The sequence below is a fragment of the Oryzias latipes genome, chromosome 2, assembly GCF_053564925.1.
Source record: "Oryzias latipes strain Hd-rR chromosome 2, Olatipes_Hd-rR_3.1".
NCBI lineage: Eukaryota > Metazoa > Chordata > Actinopteri > Beloniformes > Adrianichthyidae > Oryzias > Oryzias latipes.
The window spans coordinates 19778961-19798704 of NC_136238.1; the positions used below are offsets into that span (position 1 = coordinate 19778961).

At 43.2% G+C, this 19744-nt stretch overlaps 2 protein-coding genes across 4 annotated transcripts; one reads left to right on the forward strand and one right to left on the reverse strand.

Moving 5' to 3' along the window:
* Positions 1 to 1129: 1129 nt before the first annotated feature.
* LOC101174488 (uncharacterized) lies at positions 1130 to 7133 on the forward strand. The gene is made up of 10 exons (XM_011482658.4): positions 1130 to 1219; positions 1301 to 1339; positions 1440 to 1555; positions 1654 to 1849; positions 4060 to 4176; positions 4675 to 4782; positions 5741 to 5860; positions 5934 to 6138; positions 6215 to 6365; positions 6795 to 7133. The coding sequence occupies exons 3-10, from the start codon at positions 1485 to 1487 to the stop codon at positions 6880 to 6882; spliced, it is 1056 nt and encodes a 351-aa protein (XP_011480960.1). The 5' UTR covers positions 1130 to 1219; positions 1301 to 1339; positions 1440 to 1484; the 3' UTR covers positions 6883 to 7133.
* A 1790-nt stretch (positions 7134 to 8923) lies between these two features.
* On the reverse strand, positions 8924 to 18387 carry map3k2 (mitogen-activated protein kinase kinase kinase 2). Of its 3 annotated transcripts, none has more exons than XM_011482641.4 (17): positions 17995 to 18387; positions 15435 to 15507; positions 15133 to 15251; positions 15007 to 15047; positions 14832 to 14931; positions 14632 to 14745; positions 13715 to 13823; positions 13223 to 13353; positions 12787 to 12866; positions 12637 to 12701; positions 12439 to 12531; positions 12120 to 12356; positions 11907 to 12055; positions 11690 to 11821; positions 11483 to 11612; positions 11237 to 11414; positions 8924 to 11157 (listed from the first exon to the last, which is right to left on the reverse strand). In XM_011482641.4, the coding sequence occupies exons 2-17, from the start codon at positions 15487 to 15489 to the stop codon at positions 10938 to 10940; spliced, it is 1953 nt and encodes a 650-aa protein (XP_011480943.1). In that variant the 5' UTR covers positions 15490 to 15507; positions 17995 to 18387; the 3' UTR covers positions 8924 to 10937. The 3 variants fall into 3 exon arrangements, with proteins under 3 accessions (XP_011480943.1, XP_011480949.1, XP_078790053.1); XM_011482647.4 differs by having other exon boundaries at positions 13724 to 13823; positions 17995 to 18365; XM_078933927.1 differs by having other exon boundaries at positions 15133 to 15362; positions 17995 to 18345.
* Positions 18388 to 19744: the final 1357 nt, after the last annotated feature.

Here is a 19744-nt window from a genome sequence, read left to right on the forward strand (position 1 = left end):
ATCCAGAATTTATGAAGAAATAAAGTCAAGAGTCCAGAATTTAAGCAGAAAATAAGTTTGGGGTCCTGACCTTATGTGGAAATACAGTCCAAGAGCAAGAGATTCAAGTAAATCTTGTTCTTGGACTGTATTTCCACAGAAGATTTTCAAGAACGAGATTGTCTTGAAAATCTTTTTTTTTTTTGGGACTGTATTTCCAGTTTAAGATCCAGAATGAATGAGAAATAAAGTTCAGGATCCAGAATTTAAGAATAAAGTAACTTCAGGAGTTTATGCAATACCAAGTCAGAATCTGAATTGCTTCCCTCACCCTTTTACTCCTCCCTATTGGTCCAATTGGGTATTTGGAGCTGTAGTGGTGTCCAAACGTGTTTTTATTTATTTTTTTATGGGGAGCTATAGCGACTCAAGACGATTTTAATCATTGTCGGGTTTTCCACGTTGCGCTTGTGCCGTGGAGGAGACACTTTGTTTTTCACGTGGGTGTGCTCTAAAGCAGACAAGTTTAAATGTGAATGTAAATAATGACTTTTGTTTTTTTAAACGACGTTTTAAAGTTATAAAACCGATGTTCCGAGTGCTGGCAGCTAAGCGCTTACGTAGATGACCAGCGACTATTGATAACGTCATCAAGCTGTAGGAATGGCCAGATTTAAAGACTATTTTATCCAGATCTCTACTCTTGGAGGGATAAATGTAGGGGTGGGGAGAAGCCGTAAGACTAGGGAAGCAATTAGGATTCGGCTCAGGATGCAGAGTTTATGAGGAACTAAAGATAAGGGACTATTAATTCTGTCAAATGCAGTTCAGAATCAAAAGTCCATCTAACCTAACAAGAAGGATCATGTGAGTTAGTCCGCAGAGTTACAATAATCCATTCATTTGAAAGTGCCTTTTAAAAAACACTAAAGGACACTTTACATAAAGTGTCACTTAAAAAACTACAAAAGTAAAGAACAGGCTTAAAACTATAGGACAAAAAGAAACTTCCTTTTCAGTTAAACACAAAAAGATCAAATAATAAACATTCATTTAAAAAAAATTAAATGCCACAGTTTTTAAATTGACCACAAAGAACAGTTTCAAAACAAATGTCTGTGGCGCTCTTTACATTCCCCGCAGATAGGTGGCGATAGAGCACGTTTTCTTTGATTTCTTTCCATCATTAAGTAGACGAAAGAGACAAACGAGCCTCCTCGCCGTCCGCCATCTTGCTAAGGTAATTGCGAGCCTGCGGGTGGAAGAATTCTGTCTGTTTTCATTTGCTTGTCAAAAAAACTCAAATTCCCGATTTATTTAGACTTCCGGTGGTAATGATGGCAGGTACCTACAAACCCACGTGAGATTTAAAAGCTGGTATAACGCCGCTGAAAGAAGTGAAAATTCGAAAAGGGTTAGCCAAATCGACCGCTAACGAACGCGACTGTTTCTGCACGCAGCAAAACCAACATGACGACGGCGGCAGCCGTTTGATTCGTCCCAGGATGCCCACCGGCTGTGCGCACGCAAACTGTCGCAATGTGGTCGGAAAATTCCGCGGAGTCACGTTTCATAAGTAAATATCCCCAACAAAGAACTTTTTTCTTTTCTCTCTTTGATCTGGCTGTTTGTGACGTCACAGGTGCGCTCTCTCTTGTTTCTTTTTTTTTATAGATTCCCGAGAGAACCCGAGAAGCTTTCCCGGTGGACGAAATTCATGAAGAGACACGAGAGCTGGGTTCCGAAGTACTACGACCGGGTCTGCAGCGTCCACTTCAGCAGCGAACATTTCGACCGAACCGGGCAGACCGTGAGGCTGCGGGACAACGCCGAGCCGTCCCTCCCTCACCTGCCCTGGCGCTTCCCTAAGGTCACATTTATTAACACGAAGAAAGAAAAACAGCTTTTTATTCATGCGTGTGTTAGTTCTAAAGTTATATAAAAGGAACAAAAAAACAACAACCTGTTTTACATCAAAGCATTAAATCTAAAGTAGAGGGTTTAAAAAAGGGTAAAGGAACATTAGGACTCTTTTGGTTCCAACTGAGTGCAGGATAAGGAGGTTTTTTATTTTTTATTTTTAACTTCGGCAACATCTAGACCCACTAGACAGTGCTCTGAACCAATTTTCTTCAATGATTTGTGATCTTTACTGGTGTCCATGGATTACATGAAATCTTTCCACCTTTATCCACCTTTGTCATGGTAGGGAGAACACGTCAATGGAAGGGTGGGGTCATTTTGACCCACTAGACAGTGCGCTGAACCTTTTTTCTTCAATGATTTGTGATCTTCACTGGTGTCCATGGATTACATGAAATCCTCTTCACTTTTATACACATTTGTCATGGTTTGGATAACATGGCAATGTAAGAATGGGGTCATTTTGACCCCACAAGATACCACAGGGGTTAAACATTTATCACATACAATATAGATGATCCGTTGTTTTTTTTAAATTTTTCCCCCTAGTTATTTCAGATATTTCCAGCTGTCCAAGCATTGTAGGAGGGGATTTTAATACCGTACTAAACCTATCATTAGACAGGTCCAGCAACAACAATAATAGTAACCGGAATTGGTATCCACAAATACAATAAAACAGTTCATGAATGAATTTGGTCTTGCAGATTGTTGGCGAGCACAAAATCCCCAAACCAGAGAGTTCCCTTATTTCTCATCTGTCCATTGCACTTGTTCTCGCATTGATCTCTTTTTGACCAGTAACTCCATTAAATCAGATATCTCAGATTCACAAATCATAGGTAGTGATCACGCTCCCAGTACATTTCAGTGGAATCTGTTACATACACAAAATCACAGCGTCAGATGGCGATTCAATGCATCGCTCCCTAAAGATCCTTAATTTCAATAGTTATCTCGAGAAAGAATGGGCATCCTCTCTAGAAATAAATGACACGCCAGAGTTGTCAGCCACAGTGTTGTGGGAAACGGGTAAGGCAGTTCTAACAGGAAAAATCACAACAAATTCTGTTTATAAAAAGAAGAAAGAAAAAAAAGAAACTAGAGCAAAGGATAAAAATACTTGAATCATTGAATGCAAATAATTCAACAGAAGGAATTAAGAAAATATCGAGTTTAATTAAACACTATAATAAACAAAAGACAATTTTTAACATTTATCACAATAAGTCAGGGGTCTGCGACCTGCAGTTCTTCGGCTTAAAAAAGCTAGAAATTTGAGTAAATAATTGGTAATTATTACCAATTACCAATTGGTAATTAGTCTTGTGTTAGGGTCAGCACGGACCCGCTTTAGTTTTTAATTGCAAACAAGGCTTTTTTCGCTTTGTTAGGAATATTGATTCCAGCAAAATCAATTTGTAATTCATAAATTCTCTGGTTGAAATTTTGTCCTTCCTTGTGTTAGGGTGGGTTTTGACCCGGTTATATAAAATAATGTTATAAAGGAATAATAAGATTAGATAGACAGCTCAACACCTTCCTTCTTATTTTCCCAAATAGGAAGCACCATTGCTTCCTGATTCGGGCGCCGCCATGTTGAAACCAGTCGATGGGGATTAGTCCAAGTCGTTCAGAGTCGTCGTATGTATGGAAACTACCGTAGCCATTGCCATAGATACGATGGCTCAGAGCGACTTGGACCAATCACTGTCGACTGGTTTCAACATGGCGGCGCCCGTATCAGGAAGCACTGTAAGGGAGTTGCATTATATTGCGAGAGCCGAAGGTGAGGCATTTTCTATGGGTGACGTCTCTCCTCGATCCCTCCAGTCTGTGATTTTAGCCACCACGCTGACGGCCACCTCCTCTCCCAATCATGCTGGGATGCTCATTGGTCCCTTTTTGCCCATACATGTATCTAACACACATACAGGTATACATGAACCAAATTAATGCTCTGACAAGGAAAACAAAGACGCACATGGATCTCTGATTGCATCAGAATAGAGCTGAGGAGAGGGCTTCTGGCCCACCCCGTCTATTTTCTACGTTGCGAATACAATCCCTTTCAAGCGTTTTTTTTCCCGTGAAAACTGCCACAGATCTGAGGAGGAAGGCCTCTCCTGGGAAATGTCTGTCTATTTCCTCTTACAGAGTAGGAAGCTCCGAAAATCTGTCAACAGGACCAGGAAGCGTCCCTCCACTCAGAATGATTCCACCCCACCGCCAGAGGATAACAGTGAACCTACACCTCAGTCTCCATCTCCCAGCGTAAGATTGATCTTTGATCTGTTATTAAACAAAGCAAAATTCTACCCTTACAACCTTAACTAAGAGGACTGTAATCAATTGATGACAGATTTATATAAAACCAAGTATCATCTGTGTTGCTTAAATAAAAAACAAGGTTCTTTTGCATATTCAGACCCAGAGTGTAGCTTAAATCTAAGGGGTCCAAGAATCAAACCCTGAGGAACCCCTGATATCATTTAGGTCTTTGCTTACACAAACAAAGCAAGGGATATATTTTTTTAAATATGCATACCTGACAATTGTGTTCAACCAAACACAAATCTTTATTAAGGAAATTATGACACCAAGGTTGAAAAATTTGACATAACTGAACTGATCTGGATCTATTTAGACCAACAAAGTCACAGATACGAGTTTTGGTTGTGAGTCAGAATTGTCCAAAATAAAATCACATAGAATCTACTCCATTGTCAATTGTTTAAAGAAAAACGATTAAAGATGACTTCTCTCTTACAGAACAGTGAACCTCAAGAAACCATCTGCAACACAGAAGAGCAGCCAGCGTCTCCTCGTAATGTTTTACAGAATGAAAGTGAACCTGTCCAACAGTGCTCCATATCCAGTGTAAGACCTTTCTTGAAAGTCTGTCTCAAAATTGGTAAAATGTCATTTTTAATTGCTCCTTTTAAGAGTTTAAAACATGTCATTTTATTCTTAGAATTTGTTATTGTCTGAATATTTTGCCATTTAAGCTCAATTTTCTAGTTAAACGCATATTCGAAAGAACAGGAGAGTGTTTTCTGAAGATGAGATCTGCAGAAAAATAAATAATACAAAAACAAATAATAGATGGGTACTTTGTTTTTGGGGTCATAGGATGTATGTGTCAACGGGGGGTGCTGTGTTATCATAATAACCGTGCTTGTTTTTGTTTATAAACGTAAAGTACTTCGAGCTGCACAATGCAAAAGAGGCACTTTTTATAAATAAAGTTTGATTTTATTTGCTGGAGAGAGAAAAAAATCGCATTTATAAAGCAATTACTAGAGAGCCTAATTGACCATAATTACTTGATTATAGAGTTAAGTAAACTGAAATGACACATACATTTTGAAAAAAAGTGTTATCAGAATTCATTGAGTAAAAAATAGCAGTGATCCCAGAACAAAACCCTGAGGGACTCCACAAGTCATTGTCATTTTGAGCCCTCATTGCAGAGCCCGATAGACAATGGTTATTTGAACATAGAGCTAAGTCCAGGTAAATTTTCTGTGTAATTGGGGGTAAAATGTAATTAGCAGTCATTTTCTCAACAAATATAGTAGTGGTCCCAGAACAAAACCTTGAGGGACTCCACAAGTAATTGTCACTTTGAACAGTCATTGTAGAGTCATGACTGGTTCAAAATGTTGTCATTCATAATTCTAAATGTCCTTTATGTTATTTTGGGTTTATGTCTTATCAAACATCATAGTGATGTGACCAAACTGTTAAAATATCATGGTGCTTATTGAAATTCACTAGATTAAATTGTGGAATCACAAAAAAAGTCCCATCCGTTTTTGTCATTTTTCTTCCACAGAACAGTAAACTCGTCCAAACTGCGAACAGCACAGGGAAGCGCCTGGCCTCCTCCCAGAATGCTTCCCTCTTCTCAGCGGAAAAGGAAGGCCAAGCCCCCGAGCAGTGGTCCCTTTCCACCGTAAGGTCACGTTTGTAGTCCTGTGCAGTGCCATCGCTTACATTGTGACGTTGCGCGTGCTGCCTTTCGACAGTTCCACACCTACGCTGGCTCCAACGAAGACTTCAAGCTGAAGTGGCAGCAGGCCGAGCGGAGGGCGGAAACCTTGAGTCGGAAGCTGCGTACGATAACCCGAACCGCCATGCTCCTCAAGAAGAGCATCTCCTCTTTGAAGGAGGAGCTAAAGGAGAGCAATCTTCTGAAAGAGCGACTCCAGCAGAAGCTCGACACCGTTGAAGGTAAACTGTGGCGTTGGAGCTCCCCGCGAGTTCGTCTGACGACCTTTAACGCGTCCTGTTTGCGTTCTTTCCCCAGCTTTCCCCTACGACTTGTTCCAGTTGGCTGGTTCGTCTGGTTATACAGAGGAACAGAAGAACTTTGCCCTCACACTCCACATGCAAAGCCCCAAAGCTTATAAATTCCTGAGGACGAAGATTAGCTTACCTTCAACCAGAACTTTGAGAAGGTACGTTTAGATCTACAAGAAGATTAGACATAGGTCTTTGTTTTTGATGGGGTGTTATCAAACCAATGACAGACAATTGGGGAAGAATCAGTCATTGTGTTTGCGAACTTCTAGCTACTAGCAAACACAATAGAATCAACACAAGACACTCTTTAGGTTTCCTGACAAAGTCAAGTGTAGTAGAAGTAGATATTCAAACATACTGCAAACATGTATGGTGACCTAGGAATAAGCCCTGTGGGACACCACAAGACTAAATAGGTGATGTTGAAGTTAGCATAAAAGCTATGCACGTATATTAGCAGCTACAGCAGAAACGAGAGTATTGCGCTTTACTGTCTTTACCGAGATGTTACTCTATTCTTTTTTTTCCCCCCCAGTAAATTCAAGCTTACGACCGATTTATTTCTTTATTTATTTTTTGCGCAGGTGGATCTCGGAGGCAGACGACACCTCCGACATTAACGGGTCGATGCTGAAGCTGGGGGAAGAGATAGAAAGCGACTCGCCCAGCTAGTCCCGCATAAAGATGATTGGAGAACAGGCGAAACATTTCTGTGACGGCGACGATTTGATTGAATACTGGCGCTCGCTCGGCTCTCCATAACCACAAGACTGTCGATGAGGACGCGGTCAAAACCAACTTTTCAGAGGTTTCTTTAAAAAAATCTTTTTTTTTTCAGTTCTGAACTTATGAAGCAAACTTCTGCTGAACGAAATGATCAAATTCACTTTTACAAAAATAAAATGTTTTACCAAAAATTACAATCTAGTCGACGTTTTTGGCAAATAAACATACCGGAAATTAAATCTAACAAAGCTGTTCAACCTCTAACATTATTATATAAATATGCCACTCTTGTCAGAGTTCAGCTGAGATGGATGTGGTCATGTGACCTTTTGCTTTGCATCACATCCATTTAAAGTCTGTTTTGGAGCTCCACTGCCATCTTAGCTAGGAAGGTCAACCAATACGGGCGTTTTTGGAAAAGGAGGCCTGAAAACCATTGGAAGATGGAATCCAATGTTAGATCAATAAAAGAAAGTTTTTATATTTAAATGAAGCCGCAGAGTAGCTTTAGAACTACATTTTAGTTATTTTATGTTGTTAAGCGGCGTTTTACATTGAAGTGAATAGAAGCTAACACAGGGGTCTGGAACCTGAGGCTCCGGAGCCAAAGAAATTATTTTTTTTGTAGTTTTAGTTCTTTATGTTAAGTTTATTAGGTTTTGTGGTGGAATATTATTAGAATATGCTTAAAACACACAGTACAGTTCTGTACCACAACAGTATAGTTGCTGTCCAGAGGTTAAGTACTTAAAGTATATCATTGGATTTATATTTACTTTAGATTTCTTTCTAAAAGGGGAATTTTGACTTAATTTTGTCATGCTTATATTTAATATTAAAAGGAGAATAAGGATGAAGGCGCACTAAAGTTATGATAGAAAATATTAACTTTGACTTTCCTGCATTTTTAATTCAATTAAATCTGGATCTTATTTGGCAAACGGTGTCTTTTATTTTGAAATATTCAAGATTCAAAGGGTTTATTGTCGTATGCACAGTAAGAAACAGGTTTTCCTAAACAATTAAATTCTGACTTTGCTGTCTACTCTGAATGCCAAGGTTAATTTAAATAAAATAAAATAAAGATAGGAGTACGAAATGTACAGGAAACTCAAAATTCACACATAACATAAATAAAAATAAAACTGCAAAAAAATAAATAAAAAGATGTCATGCAAATTCTAAATGTTCAAGAACAGTAATAATAAACAATAATGAACAATGAGGATGTGCAAGGTGTTCCAGACTCCTGTCAGCTGTTAACCCTTGTGCTATCCTAGGCAATTTAACATTGGGAGTTGGGTCATCTAGACCCACTAGACAGTGCTCTGAACCTTTTTTCTTCAATGATTTGTGATTTTCACTGGTGTCCATGGATTACATGAAATCTTTCCACCTTTATCCACCTTTGTCATGGTAGGGAGAACACGTCAATGTAAGGGTGGGGTCATCTAAGATAGCACAAGGGTTATGTAGTCTGATGGCAGAGGAAAAGAAAGAGTTCCTGAGTCTAGTGGCCCTTCACTTCAGTCCTGTACCTCCGTTCCAAGGGGAGAGTGACCAGAAAGGAACTTGTATAAGCTGCTGTTAAGAGTAAAATATAACATTGGTATACTATTGTCTATATCTCAAAGCTACATGTTCTAAATGGATGGCGTAATGGCCACAAAAACGCGAATTAAGTCTTTTTTTGTAAACAATAACGTGGGAGTTTGTGGCTCTAGCTGCAGTTTGGTCCATAAGAAACAAACCCCTGTGCAAATATGTCACAAGCCGCCTAGTGACTTGGCTCCAATCAGTCTTATTTCAGACTGGCCTCAAACAGGAAGTGCAAAAGCTGCAACGTTGGAAATAGTTTGGCCTTCAAAATAAAGTTCCCAACATCTAAAATTTGTGTTGTAATGCTTTAACGATAATAGCTCAAAATATACAATTGTCTGTCACAAACTACCAAACACTTGAATAAATAGGGAGTAAAAACCAAGAGTTCATGTGAAATAAATAGCTTTTATTGTTTTCATCATCGTATTCATAACTGCTGTCATTATCGACCCCGGAGCCGACGCCACGGTCCAGGAATTTGTCCAAAAAAATAGCAACCGTTCAACAGCACCGCTGTGTCTCTCTGGACCCAACCATGCATGAAATCTCCCATTTACAAAACAAAAGCAAAATAAAAATATATATTAAAAAATTATGCGTACCACTGATATACAGATCTGATATAAACAGGCATATTGGTCACAAACCAATTAGAATTATAAACATGGCTTCTTTTACAATACACAGACCAAACATGTGGGATATAAGAGTACTTTTCTTTTAAAAACAACAAAAAAAAAGATACATTTGATTTTTTATTTTTATTTAAATCATTTCCTCTTTTTTGTAATCATAACTTTAAAGTCCTGACGCCTCCCCCCATGATCAGAATGCTCAAGTGACCAATGAGCAAAGTGCAGTAAATGCACATCAACATACACACATACATACGCATACACACACATACATACAAACACACAGGAATGGCAGCAGCGGCTACAGAGAGAACTACAGATGTACCTGCAGGTGACAAATACTGGAGTTAATCCACTGTGGTGAAACCAGGCCACCTGATGGTAAATATGACACATTACATTCAGTAAGAGTTAGCTGGACATTCAAAACACACATACACGCACACACGCCGTCAAAAAAAATAAATCAAAACAGTCTTTAAATGTGCAAAGAAAAGGTGGCTGAACCGAGCTGCATCCGGCAGCTGTGAGGAAGCCGTAAGAAAGCATCAGTGAGTCATCCATAGTGCATTGTGGGAATCGAGGTGGAACAGTGGGCCGCCTCGGAGAATGTTTCCGCTTTGGAAAACCAAAAGATTTTTTTTAAAAAGAAAACTCGTAAGTGCTCTCAGAAGTCCACTTCATCGCGACCTGCAAGAGGCAATCTGTGGATACAACTCGTCATCGACACCTAGTGGACACGGAGGAAACAGCAGCAAGGAGCACGTACCAGAGACTGTACCGGGTTCAAATGATTGTTTATCTGTACCGTTACTTTTAACATCTGCTGATTGCACCTTCAAAGAGAAGAAGAAACATCTAAGAGGTGAAGAAACAGTAGAAAAACTGCAGCGCTGCTTCTGGACTGTTGGGGACGTTTGCAAAAAACAACAGTAAAAAAGGCTGCGATGTGGAGTCATGATGCAAGATCCTGTAAACCTCTTCAAGAGGAAGGCCAGCAGGAGACGAGGAGGGCTGTGGGATGTCCCAAAGCGACCCTGGGCTTCTGCAAACCTTTGAGACGTTCAGCTGCTTCAAGCCCTGATCGTCTTCTCGTGTTGTGTCAGAGCCAACTCTTAAATCCGGGGTCAACGTTGGACCAGGGATAGGTTTTGGTTTCCAGGTTTGTAGAACCGCATAAACCAGGCATAGGTGGACGTGAGGCTGAACTGAAACCGGCTGGTTTGTTTTTGGGCAAAACGGCGTGAAGGCAGATCATCCGGGAGGACAAAAACGACGCTGAGCGACCGAGACCGGCCCTGAAACAGAAAAAGGCACGCGGCGAAGACGGGGAAGGTCAGACGAAGGGTGAGGTGGGGAGCGGCGGGCGTTGGGGTCGTCTTTAGCAGCGGGGTCGACGGCGGCGCTCTCTGGGGGTTTGGCAGGACACTACATTCTGGGTCGGGTCGGCGAGATGTGGGGACAGGGCTTCACCTCCTGCAGGTCCACAACACCGACTTAGAGAAACCGTACAAACGTGAAAAAAAGGGGCGTTTGTCTGCTTCAGAAGGGAGGGGCTCGCCCCCACGTTTCAGAAATTAAGGTGCACGTTGCAGGAAAACCTAAATAAAACCACCGTCTGCAGTCTCGTACAGAGACGGAGGAGCACGCGCTCCCTCGCCTGTCCATAGCAGCCTCAGCATGAATCCGAGGGGGGGCGGAGCCACCTGGGGGCCCGCCCCTTCTGCTTCAATATGTTTGGCAGTTCTGTAAGGACTGAAGGTGCTAATGAACAAAGATATGCCTAAGTAGCTCATCAGCAGACGGGCGCTGTTTGGTCTCTACAAAGATCCGCCTCAGGAACTCGCGGCAGTGGTCCGACACGTGCACGGGCAGCTCCGGGTTTGTGGGCTGCGTGGCGATTTTGAAGATGGCCGCCATGGCTTCGAACTCCGCCCACGGAGGCCGCTGAGTTAGCATCTCCACCACGGTACAGCCGACACTCCTAAAAGCAAAGCGCAGATTTGTTGGGGGATGGGCGCCTACAGCCGGTGCCGGACGCCGCTTTCTGAGCGCGCCCTTACCATATGTCGGCCTTCCTGCCGTAGCCTTCTCCGCTGATCACCTCCGGGCTCATCCAGTAGGGGGTGCCGGTCACTGACTTGATGCCTGTCCCGGACAGGCAGATGGTCTGCAGCCGCCTGCTGGCGCCAAAGTCTCCCAGCTTCACGTTACCCACGGAATCCCGCAAGATGTTGGCCCCTGGAGCCAGAGGACACCCGCTAAAGTTCTGCCGCGCCCCGCCAGCAACCCCCCCTCCCCCTTCTCACCTTTGATGTCCCGATGCACGATCATGTTGCTGTGCAGGTACGACACACCCTCCAAGATTTGCCGGGTGTATCGGCGCGTTACGTTTTCCGTCAGAGCTCCGTACGACTTCAGCTGGTCTTTGATGGAACCCTGAGACAGGAAGTTGACGGTCAGGGTGGACAAGGACTTCAAATCGATATTTGGGGGAGGGGTTGGCAGATGCTTACTCCAGGCATGTGCTCCATGAAGATGGAGAGCGTCCGCTCCATGGTGTCCCGCAGGCAGCCGTAGTACTGGACGATCCGCTCGTGGCACAGGTTCTTCAGGAGCTGGATCTCGCACTCCAACGCGCTCACCTCCTGAACGAGCCAATCAAAAGCTTGAAATTGCGACGCATACTACCCCTCGCTCCTCCACTAAAAAAAAACAACAACAACCATGCACCTTGCTGGTCTCCGGACTCTCCGGGTCAAACTGGACTTGTTTGACCGCCAACTCCCGCCCAGTGTCTGCGTCGTAGCACAGGTACACCCGCCCAAACGCCCCCTGACCTAGCAGCTTCCCCAGACGCCAGTTGGTGGGAGCACGCGGAGCTGCAAGCACACGGCAGGTTAACCACTGAGCTACAGGTGGGCGGGGCGCGCTCGGTCCACTTACAGCGACTGGGCGGGCTGATGTCCATGACGGAGAGGGTGGGGCCGGCTGAGGGGTTGGCGTTCGACTCGATGTCGCTGCCTCTCCGCCTCCTGGCAGGGCCGGGGGCCTCCTCCAGGTCGGGGGTGAAGACGCTGCTGCCGCTGCTGGTGCTGGGGGACTGCTCTGTGGGACTGAAGCTAACGGGCGAGCGAAAGTTGTGGACCTGCGTCCGCCGAGCTCGCGGAAAGGTCTTCCGCCCTGAAAGCCAAACAAGATACTCTGAATTATTCGTTTCGGTCTCCTCTCTGTTACGAACAGGAGCGAAGGAAAAACACCCCACCATCGCTGTAATCCTGAAGGCCGTAAGGAATGCCGTATCTCCGTGGATACGTCCCTCCTTTCCCGGACTTCTCAAACACGGGAAGGTCGGACTCTGCGGGGGAAAACAGCGGCACAGTTATCACAGAGGTGGAGCCAAGACTAAAGCAAAACAAAACCTTTCTTAATCTTTGAGATCAAAAGCTGTTTCAGGGTTTACCTGGGAAGTCCTGGTGGTTGTCCGGGTAACTCTGAGCTCGAGGCATCCTGGACTTTGGGTATTCCCTGCAACACACCGAAAGGAAAAGTTACTGTGTGTCGGTTTTAAGGCTTCACACCAGGCCTTGAGCTGGAATGTGGAGCCACTCACCCGTCCAGCGGGCTGTCTAAAGACGGACAGCTTCCTGACGCGGAATTCTCCGGACTGCTCATGGATAAGGGATCGAACATCTGAAGGCAAAATAATGAAGAGCTTAAAAAAGTTGGACATATTTGTTTGAAGTTTTCAGACTTCAAACGACCATCTGGTGAACTCTGAACTTGTAGACGTTCTATGAATATTTATTTTGGGGTAATGCGTGCACCTGGCAGCCGTTCTGATGCCTCACAGAAAAAACAAAAACAAAACATCACTTTGAGTTAACTCCAACAGCTAAAACCATAATTTTACTCCCAAAACCTCACAAATTAGGAGCATAGCATCCAAACTGGATTCCAAAATGTTTCCGCACTACGTTGTTGTGCATTTTTCTTTTTGTTGGAAATGTGAAATAATATTAGAACCAAGTTTAAGGCAGAGTCCATACCGGATCCATACTCTCAGGAATGAACTCCCCCTCGCTGTTGATGCTGGTGAAGGAGCCGTTTCGTGCCACCTGTGGGAGAGGATCGGGAATGTATCCTGGGGGAGGGGAGCTTCGGTCGGTCGAGAGGGACCCTGCGGTTGGAAGAGAAACTCAGGTGAGCGGCGATTGGTTGTGTCGCTTTGCACGTCCATTTTTCCATGGAGCGGTTCTCCTCGCTGTGACTTGTTGACGTTTCTCAGACTCAACTGGGGCTTCACCTCAGTCAGGAGTTCCCCAGGGATCTATCTTAAGACTCATTTAATTATTCTACTGTAATAGGTGCAAAAGATGGACCAACATCATATTGAACTCTATGGGTTAGTAATGGGATGGAACCGTGCTGCATCCGACAGTCACAGACTTTTCATCCATCCATCTCTAATCTACATTCACTTTTCTTGGAGGTCATAAGCTGGCCGCCTTTAGCTGATAAAGGAGACAAAAGGAAATCACCTGACTGACCAATCAGAGACAGCATGCTCTTTTTGTCCGCAACCCCAAAGCCCCTGTTATCCAGCTCCTCGTGGGATGGAAGGAGGTCCATGTTGGAGGCGGGGGAGTTCTGGAAAGAAAACAAAAACAGATAAGCCAGACAAACAAAGACCCCCTGCAAACTGGGTGGTCCGACTGGCTTAAAGCTAATGTTTGGAAGCATTTGGGCTTTCTCAATGTTGATGTTCTTATTGGCTTTAAACAACAATCATGCCAAAATTACCAAAATGGATTATTTAGAAACACAATAAACATTTGAAATCATATCACGAAGGGCTGGGTTGGTTGATCAATTAATCCATAAAAGTTGAAATCGCATGACAGCAGCAAAGCCAAAATTTGCTAGCTTGATGCTAACGTATAATGGAATTCCCCATAGGACGGCTAATGCTAACGCTCGGTCGACCTTAAACATATATTGCTGACTAAATGAACAGCTTTATATACTCACAGGTAGGAATTTTCCTGACTATTTTAAGGAAACATTTTCTTTTTAAATTAACCGTTTGTTGCTGAAATCTTCAAACTCAACCCAATCATCGCTCACTTCCATCGGGAGGGGGACAGAAACCGTCCAGGCGCTCTCAGCACGAATGCTGCTTCGACAAGTTCCGTACCTGCGAGTGCTTCCAACAGTCAAAAAACTATTTAGGTTATCATGAGGGGATTATGGCATCAGTCTGAGCTTTGATAGCGAAGGACATGAGGATGTGGTGGATATTAAGGCACACATTTACAGTTAATGAGTCATTATTGTTCTGGGAACTTTTTCATTAAGTGTGAGAATCTTATCATACATCAAAATGTCTCTTTCATTGTACGTCATCTAGGTTTTTTTTTCAAAATAGTTGCTCCCTTGCTAGAAGGAGCAAACAGACCTGCGAGGACATCTGGACTACTAGGAGGATCTTCAGGCTCTTCATGTGGACGCTGCGATCCAGCAGCTCCACGGCCTTGTCCAGGTCATCCTGGGTCACCAGCGGGATCAGTAACTGTGGGAGGGAAGAGCAAAGACGGCGTGGGTGTGGCGCTGCGATTGCTCCGGGCCACCTCTGCGCTTCGGCCTCCGGATCTGTACCTCGTTGTTAGAGTAATGGAGGCCCATCGCCTGACCGAAGGCCACTTTTGCCTTCGCCTTCAGGTCGTCCAGCTTGACGGGTCGAGGAAACTGCAGGATCCTGCGGAGGAGACGAGAGGTCAGGAGGTGGCTGTGCCGTTCGGACCATGTTTGGACCAAAAAGGAAGGGTCTCACCTCTTCTCCCCTCTGAATTCAAACTTCACCCTCACATCGTTCTGAGGAGAATGGAATGAAACTCAGCAACTCCTAACTTCAGTAAAAGTTCAGAAAAAAACCACCTCAGAGGGGTCCGGCGCTCACCTGGTTCTTGGGTGAAGAAGTTTTGGGTTTTCCCAACTCCGACAGGAATGTGGCGGGGCGGCTGGAGCGGTGCAGTTCGGCCAAGTCCTGCATGATCGAGTTCAGGGCCTCCTGCTCATCTGTGGGACGACAGAACCTCCAATTACCATCAAAGATGGTGGGGGGAACAGTGGAACAAACAGACAGCCGGAGGTGAATGCTCTCTGCTTCTAAAGGTCACAAGCCAAAACCTGGAATTGAAAAAACAAAACACAGTGGCTAAAGGATCTCGACAGCCCGCTGCCAACAAAGTGCATACATACCCATCATCATGGCACGGCGGCTGACCCAGGAGGCCAGGAAAGAGGACTCTCCCATCAAAGGGATTCCTTCCTCCTGCAACAGCGGAGCAGAAGTCCCGGCGTGAAGCTTCACAAGTTAAAAGACGGTTATCTTCCGACTGATGAGCAGATTTGGATCTAAAACATCTGTAAATGCTCGCAAATGCTGTTGTGGTATTTAAGTAGCTTTATTTAAAACAGAACGGTGAACGCCGCTATACAGATGAAACTGCTGTATTCATGTTTAGCTCAAATTAAACGTACCAAAACAAAACATTTTTGAATAAAATGGGATGAACAAATACGGACAAAAAACTTTCTTCTCCTTTTACCGTCCAAAATATAAAGAACTAATAGTTTTTCATTAAAAAAAATAAACAAAAGAACGACTGTTTCCAAAATTATTATTAATTAATTAATTCTTTTTGGATAAATTATTCGGTCATTCATCATTTTGACTGATTAATATTTTTTTTAATTGTGCTTCATTTTCAGATGAAAAAGAATTTGTTCATTTTGTAAATGTTTACAGTCCACAAATAATGCTAATGCTAGTTGTAATACTTTGCAATCTGTGATTAATCTGTAATTTTGTGTATTTGGTGCCTTCATGAAAGAAATGAAAAACAAAAACGTCAAAAATAAAAGATTTTAATAATGAAAAATTCCTCTTTGTTCAGCCTAAAATCTGTATATCGTTCTGATTAAAAAAATAAAATGAAAAAGAATCAAAACTTTGTTTTGAAATAGATCATCTGATAAACAAATAATCTGGATTAAATAAAGTGAAGTTTTGGGGGAAAAAATTGGACTGATTTAATACGCGGGCAGTAAAAGTCACATGTTCAAATACCATTTTTTTATCTACACATTTGATTATTTCAAAATGTTGCATTTTGCAATTTTTTTTTAAAGATAGAAGTATCTACATCCCCATAAACGTGTTTTGTAAAGCATTTAGTAAGGTTTACTAAGCTTGTGTCCGAATTCCCTCCCTAACTACTAACAAACTATATAGTGCGGCACTATGTAGCGCCCTGAATTTTAAAAGTAATTCGAACACCATGCTCAAAACTTTTTTATTTTTTAACGGCAGACATGACATAATCGATTTCACAAAGTCAAAATCTAATTGATATGAGCGCTTTACGACGATTATTTATGAGTCCACTGTCTTCCGAAGATAAAAGGTTGATGATTTATTTAAAATAAAAACATTTAATTACATTTTTTTGGGGCAAAAATTGTTCCGATGGAATGCATTGTGGTCTATATTCACCGATCTAATGAGCATCGATGCACACTGGTTTTTCACAGAGACTTCTGGGAAATCTCTGGGGGCACTCGATTTTGGAATTGTAGATCCGGACAGCACTACAAAAGGGCGAACGCACTATGTAGGGGTTAGGGTGGGAATTCAGACACAGCATAAGTCACTACAGGACCACTGAAGGACATTTTATAGATAGAATTCTCTGCATAGAATAAAGTTATTTATTGCAATCTTCTATTTCTCCTACTCTTTTTTTTATTTTTTCCCCTTAAACTCCATGTGATGAAGTCAACATCCTCCCCATGGCAATCCAACACAAAGGGCAAGTTCACATGGCTAAAGTTAACTTTACTGTCAGCGTTTCCACGGCAACAAGACTGAGCTTACCCAAATATCTGCCAGACTGGTTCTCTTTTGACCCCAGTTTGGTTGATATAAGATGATCACCTCATTCATAGCTTTTCGTCACATTTCACAATTCATTTAACTTAAGGAACTACCACATAACCCAGAAAAAAAACACCTGACCATCTTTTGTCATTTTGTTGGTCTGAGCAATAAAGTTATTTTAAACAGGAAAAAATAAGAATAAGCATCATGCTAGCTAACCGAACGCGTGTTTGTATGGCTTGACATAACAGATGTCATGTAAACACTGCGAATAATAACTGGTTTTATCATCAACCCTCTCTGCTGTTATAAGGGGAAACTCGTGCTATGGCTGTGCTAACACCATGGCAACAACATGCAGCATTCCTTAGCTAAACATCAAAGGAAAGAGTTTAATTTCGTGACATTAAGCATAGCGTTAAAGCTCAGCTAACATGGTGTAAACACTGCTAAGAAACTTGTGATCAACATCTATTTATTGGGGCAAAGCTAAAACCAGAAACACCGAAACTGCGGCTGTTTTTACTGGATAACAAGCTAGCTGTGAATTTCCAAGTTAGCTTGAATTGTCCCGGAAGCTAACAACTGTTGCTAGCTTTATTTTGACATTTCATTGCGCTGTGACAGCGCACCCTTTGCGATTTGCTTTCGTTTGGACATGCAAACACAACAACAGCATGCGTGAACCCGATGGAGGAAGCGCAGCGGCTGCGTGTAGAACCAGTAGCTGTCAGGCCAGGGAAGTTGTTGTCAAGCTAATGCTAACAGCTAGCCGCAGAGATCATCGAAACTCGTCGGGTCAACACTGGCGTTAACAAAACACAACAGAGCCAACCACCGAGTCATTTCAAGCGACATTCATCTGTCATATAGTCTCACCTGTGGGTTGTTTGCACCGCGGTCCAACTACTCATCCACACGGCCGGTGACAGGAGCCCCGGGCCCTGCGGAGAGTCGCTGGGAGGAAGCAGAAGTTTGGCAGTCCGCTCTTAACTTCACCCCGAGTCCCGCTGGGCCACGACGACGAGGCCCGACGGCCGTCGGTTTATCCCGCACTTTCCGCGTCTGTGACCAAGACGACACGGTCGTCCAGGAACGCCTTTCCGTGTCTGTGCGCGACTGAAGGGCCAATTTAATCGACACCTCTCATTTCGTTGCACTTTACACCTTGGTTAACAGTGGCTCGGCTCGCCGTTGACCCTGGAGTTAAATCAAGCTTCATGAGAAAACACAATTCCTTATAACCGGAAGTACTTCAGTGCACCTACAAAAGTAAAAGCTTAAAGTGGGTTTCCTAATAAACATTGGCTTATTTATTTTACTTTGACAAAACCTCAACGGAATTAAGACTGCATTTAAACAAACTTCAATAGATGTGGGATCCTCGACTTCTAAATTTGTTTTGTTTTTTTTTAAAGAATGTCTACTATAAACTCTGCCATTCCAGAGTGATGGGGGGGGGGGGGGGCTTAAAAATGCCTTGTAAAAATCTAAAACAACAAGAGTATTTTAATTGACATTATATTAATTATCAACATGTGAAAAGTCTCTAATAAACTATGATTCTTCAAAGTTAGAATATTGAAGATTACATCAAATCAAACTTTATTTATATAGCTCTTTTCCTACAAAAGCACAACCGAACGTGCTTTGCACCAATACAAAATAAATAAATAATATAAAAACAAACACGAAAACTATATATACATTTAAAAAACGCCTCTCTCACCCTCCGCGGGTGGTTTCTCCTCCAAGCTCGGGTCCTCTACCAGAGGCCTGGGAGCTTGAGGGTCCTGCAGTATCTTAGCTGTTCCTAGCACTGCGCTTTTCTGGACTGAGAGGTCTGAGGTCTTTCCAGGGATCTGTTGTAGCCACTCCTCCAGCTTGGGGGTTACTGCCCCGAGTGCTCCAATTACCACAGGCACCACTGTCACATTCACTTTCCATGCTTTCTCCAGTTCTTCTCTGAGTCCCTGGTATTTCTCCAGTTTCTCATGTTCCTTCTTCCTGATGTTCCCATCGCTTGGCACTGCCACATCCACCACAACGGCTTTCCTCTGTTCTTTATCCACCACTACAATGTCTGGTTGGTTCGCCATTACCATCCTATCAGTCTGGATCTGGAAGTCCCACAGGATTTTTGCCCTCTCATTCTCTACCACCTTCGGAGGTGTTTCCCATTTTGACCTTGGGGTTTCCAGTCCATATTCTGCACACATGTTCCTGTATATTATTCCAGCTGCTTGATTGTGGTGCTCCATGTATGCTTTCCCTGCCAGCATCTTACACCCTGCAGTTATGTGCTGGATTGTTTCAGGCGCTTATTTGCACAGCCTACACCTTGGGTCTTGTCTGGTGTGGTAGATCTGAGCCTCTATTGCTCTGGTGCTCAGGGCTTGTTCCTGAGCTGCCAGGAGGAGCGCATCAGTGCTGTCCTGTAGGCCAGCCCTCTCTAGCCATTGGTAGGACTTCTTGATATCAGCCACTTCAGTTATGGTCCGGTGGTACGTCCCATGCAGGGGTTTGTCTTCCCATGAGGATCTGTCCTCCAGCACTGTATCCTCTGCTCTCCATTGCCTGAGACATTCACTGAGCACACTGTCGGCTGTCGACTGTTTCATCCTCTCTC

Coding starts and splice junctions, on each gene's coding strand:
- LOC101174488 (XM_011482658.4), top strand. CDS start 1,485: ATGCCCACCGGCTGTGCGCACGCAAACTGTCGCAATGTGGTCGGAAAA. Junction 1,556..1,653: donor CGCGGAGTCACGTTTCATAA/GTAAATATCCCC, acceptor TTTTTTTTATAG/ATTCCCGAGAGAACCCGAGA. Junction 4,177..4,674: donor CTCAGTCTCCATCTCCCAGC/GTAAGATTGATC, acceptor TCTCTCTTACAG/AACAGTGAACCTCAAGAAAC.
- map3k2 (XM_011482641.4), bottom strand. CDS start 15,489: ATGGGAGAGTCCTCTTTCCTGGCCTCCTGGGTCAGCCGCCGTGCCATG. Junction 14,746..14,831: donor TCCATTACTCTAACAACGAG/GTACAGATCCGG, acceptor TCCCTCCCACAG/TTACTGATCCCGCTGGTGAC. Junction 12,702..12,786: donor TTAGACAGCCCGCTGGACGG/GTGAGTGGCTCC, acceptor GGTGTGTTGCAG/GGAATACCCAAAGTCCAGGA.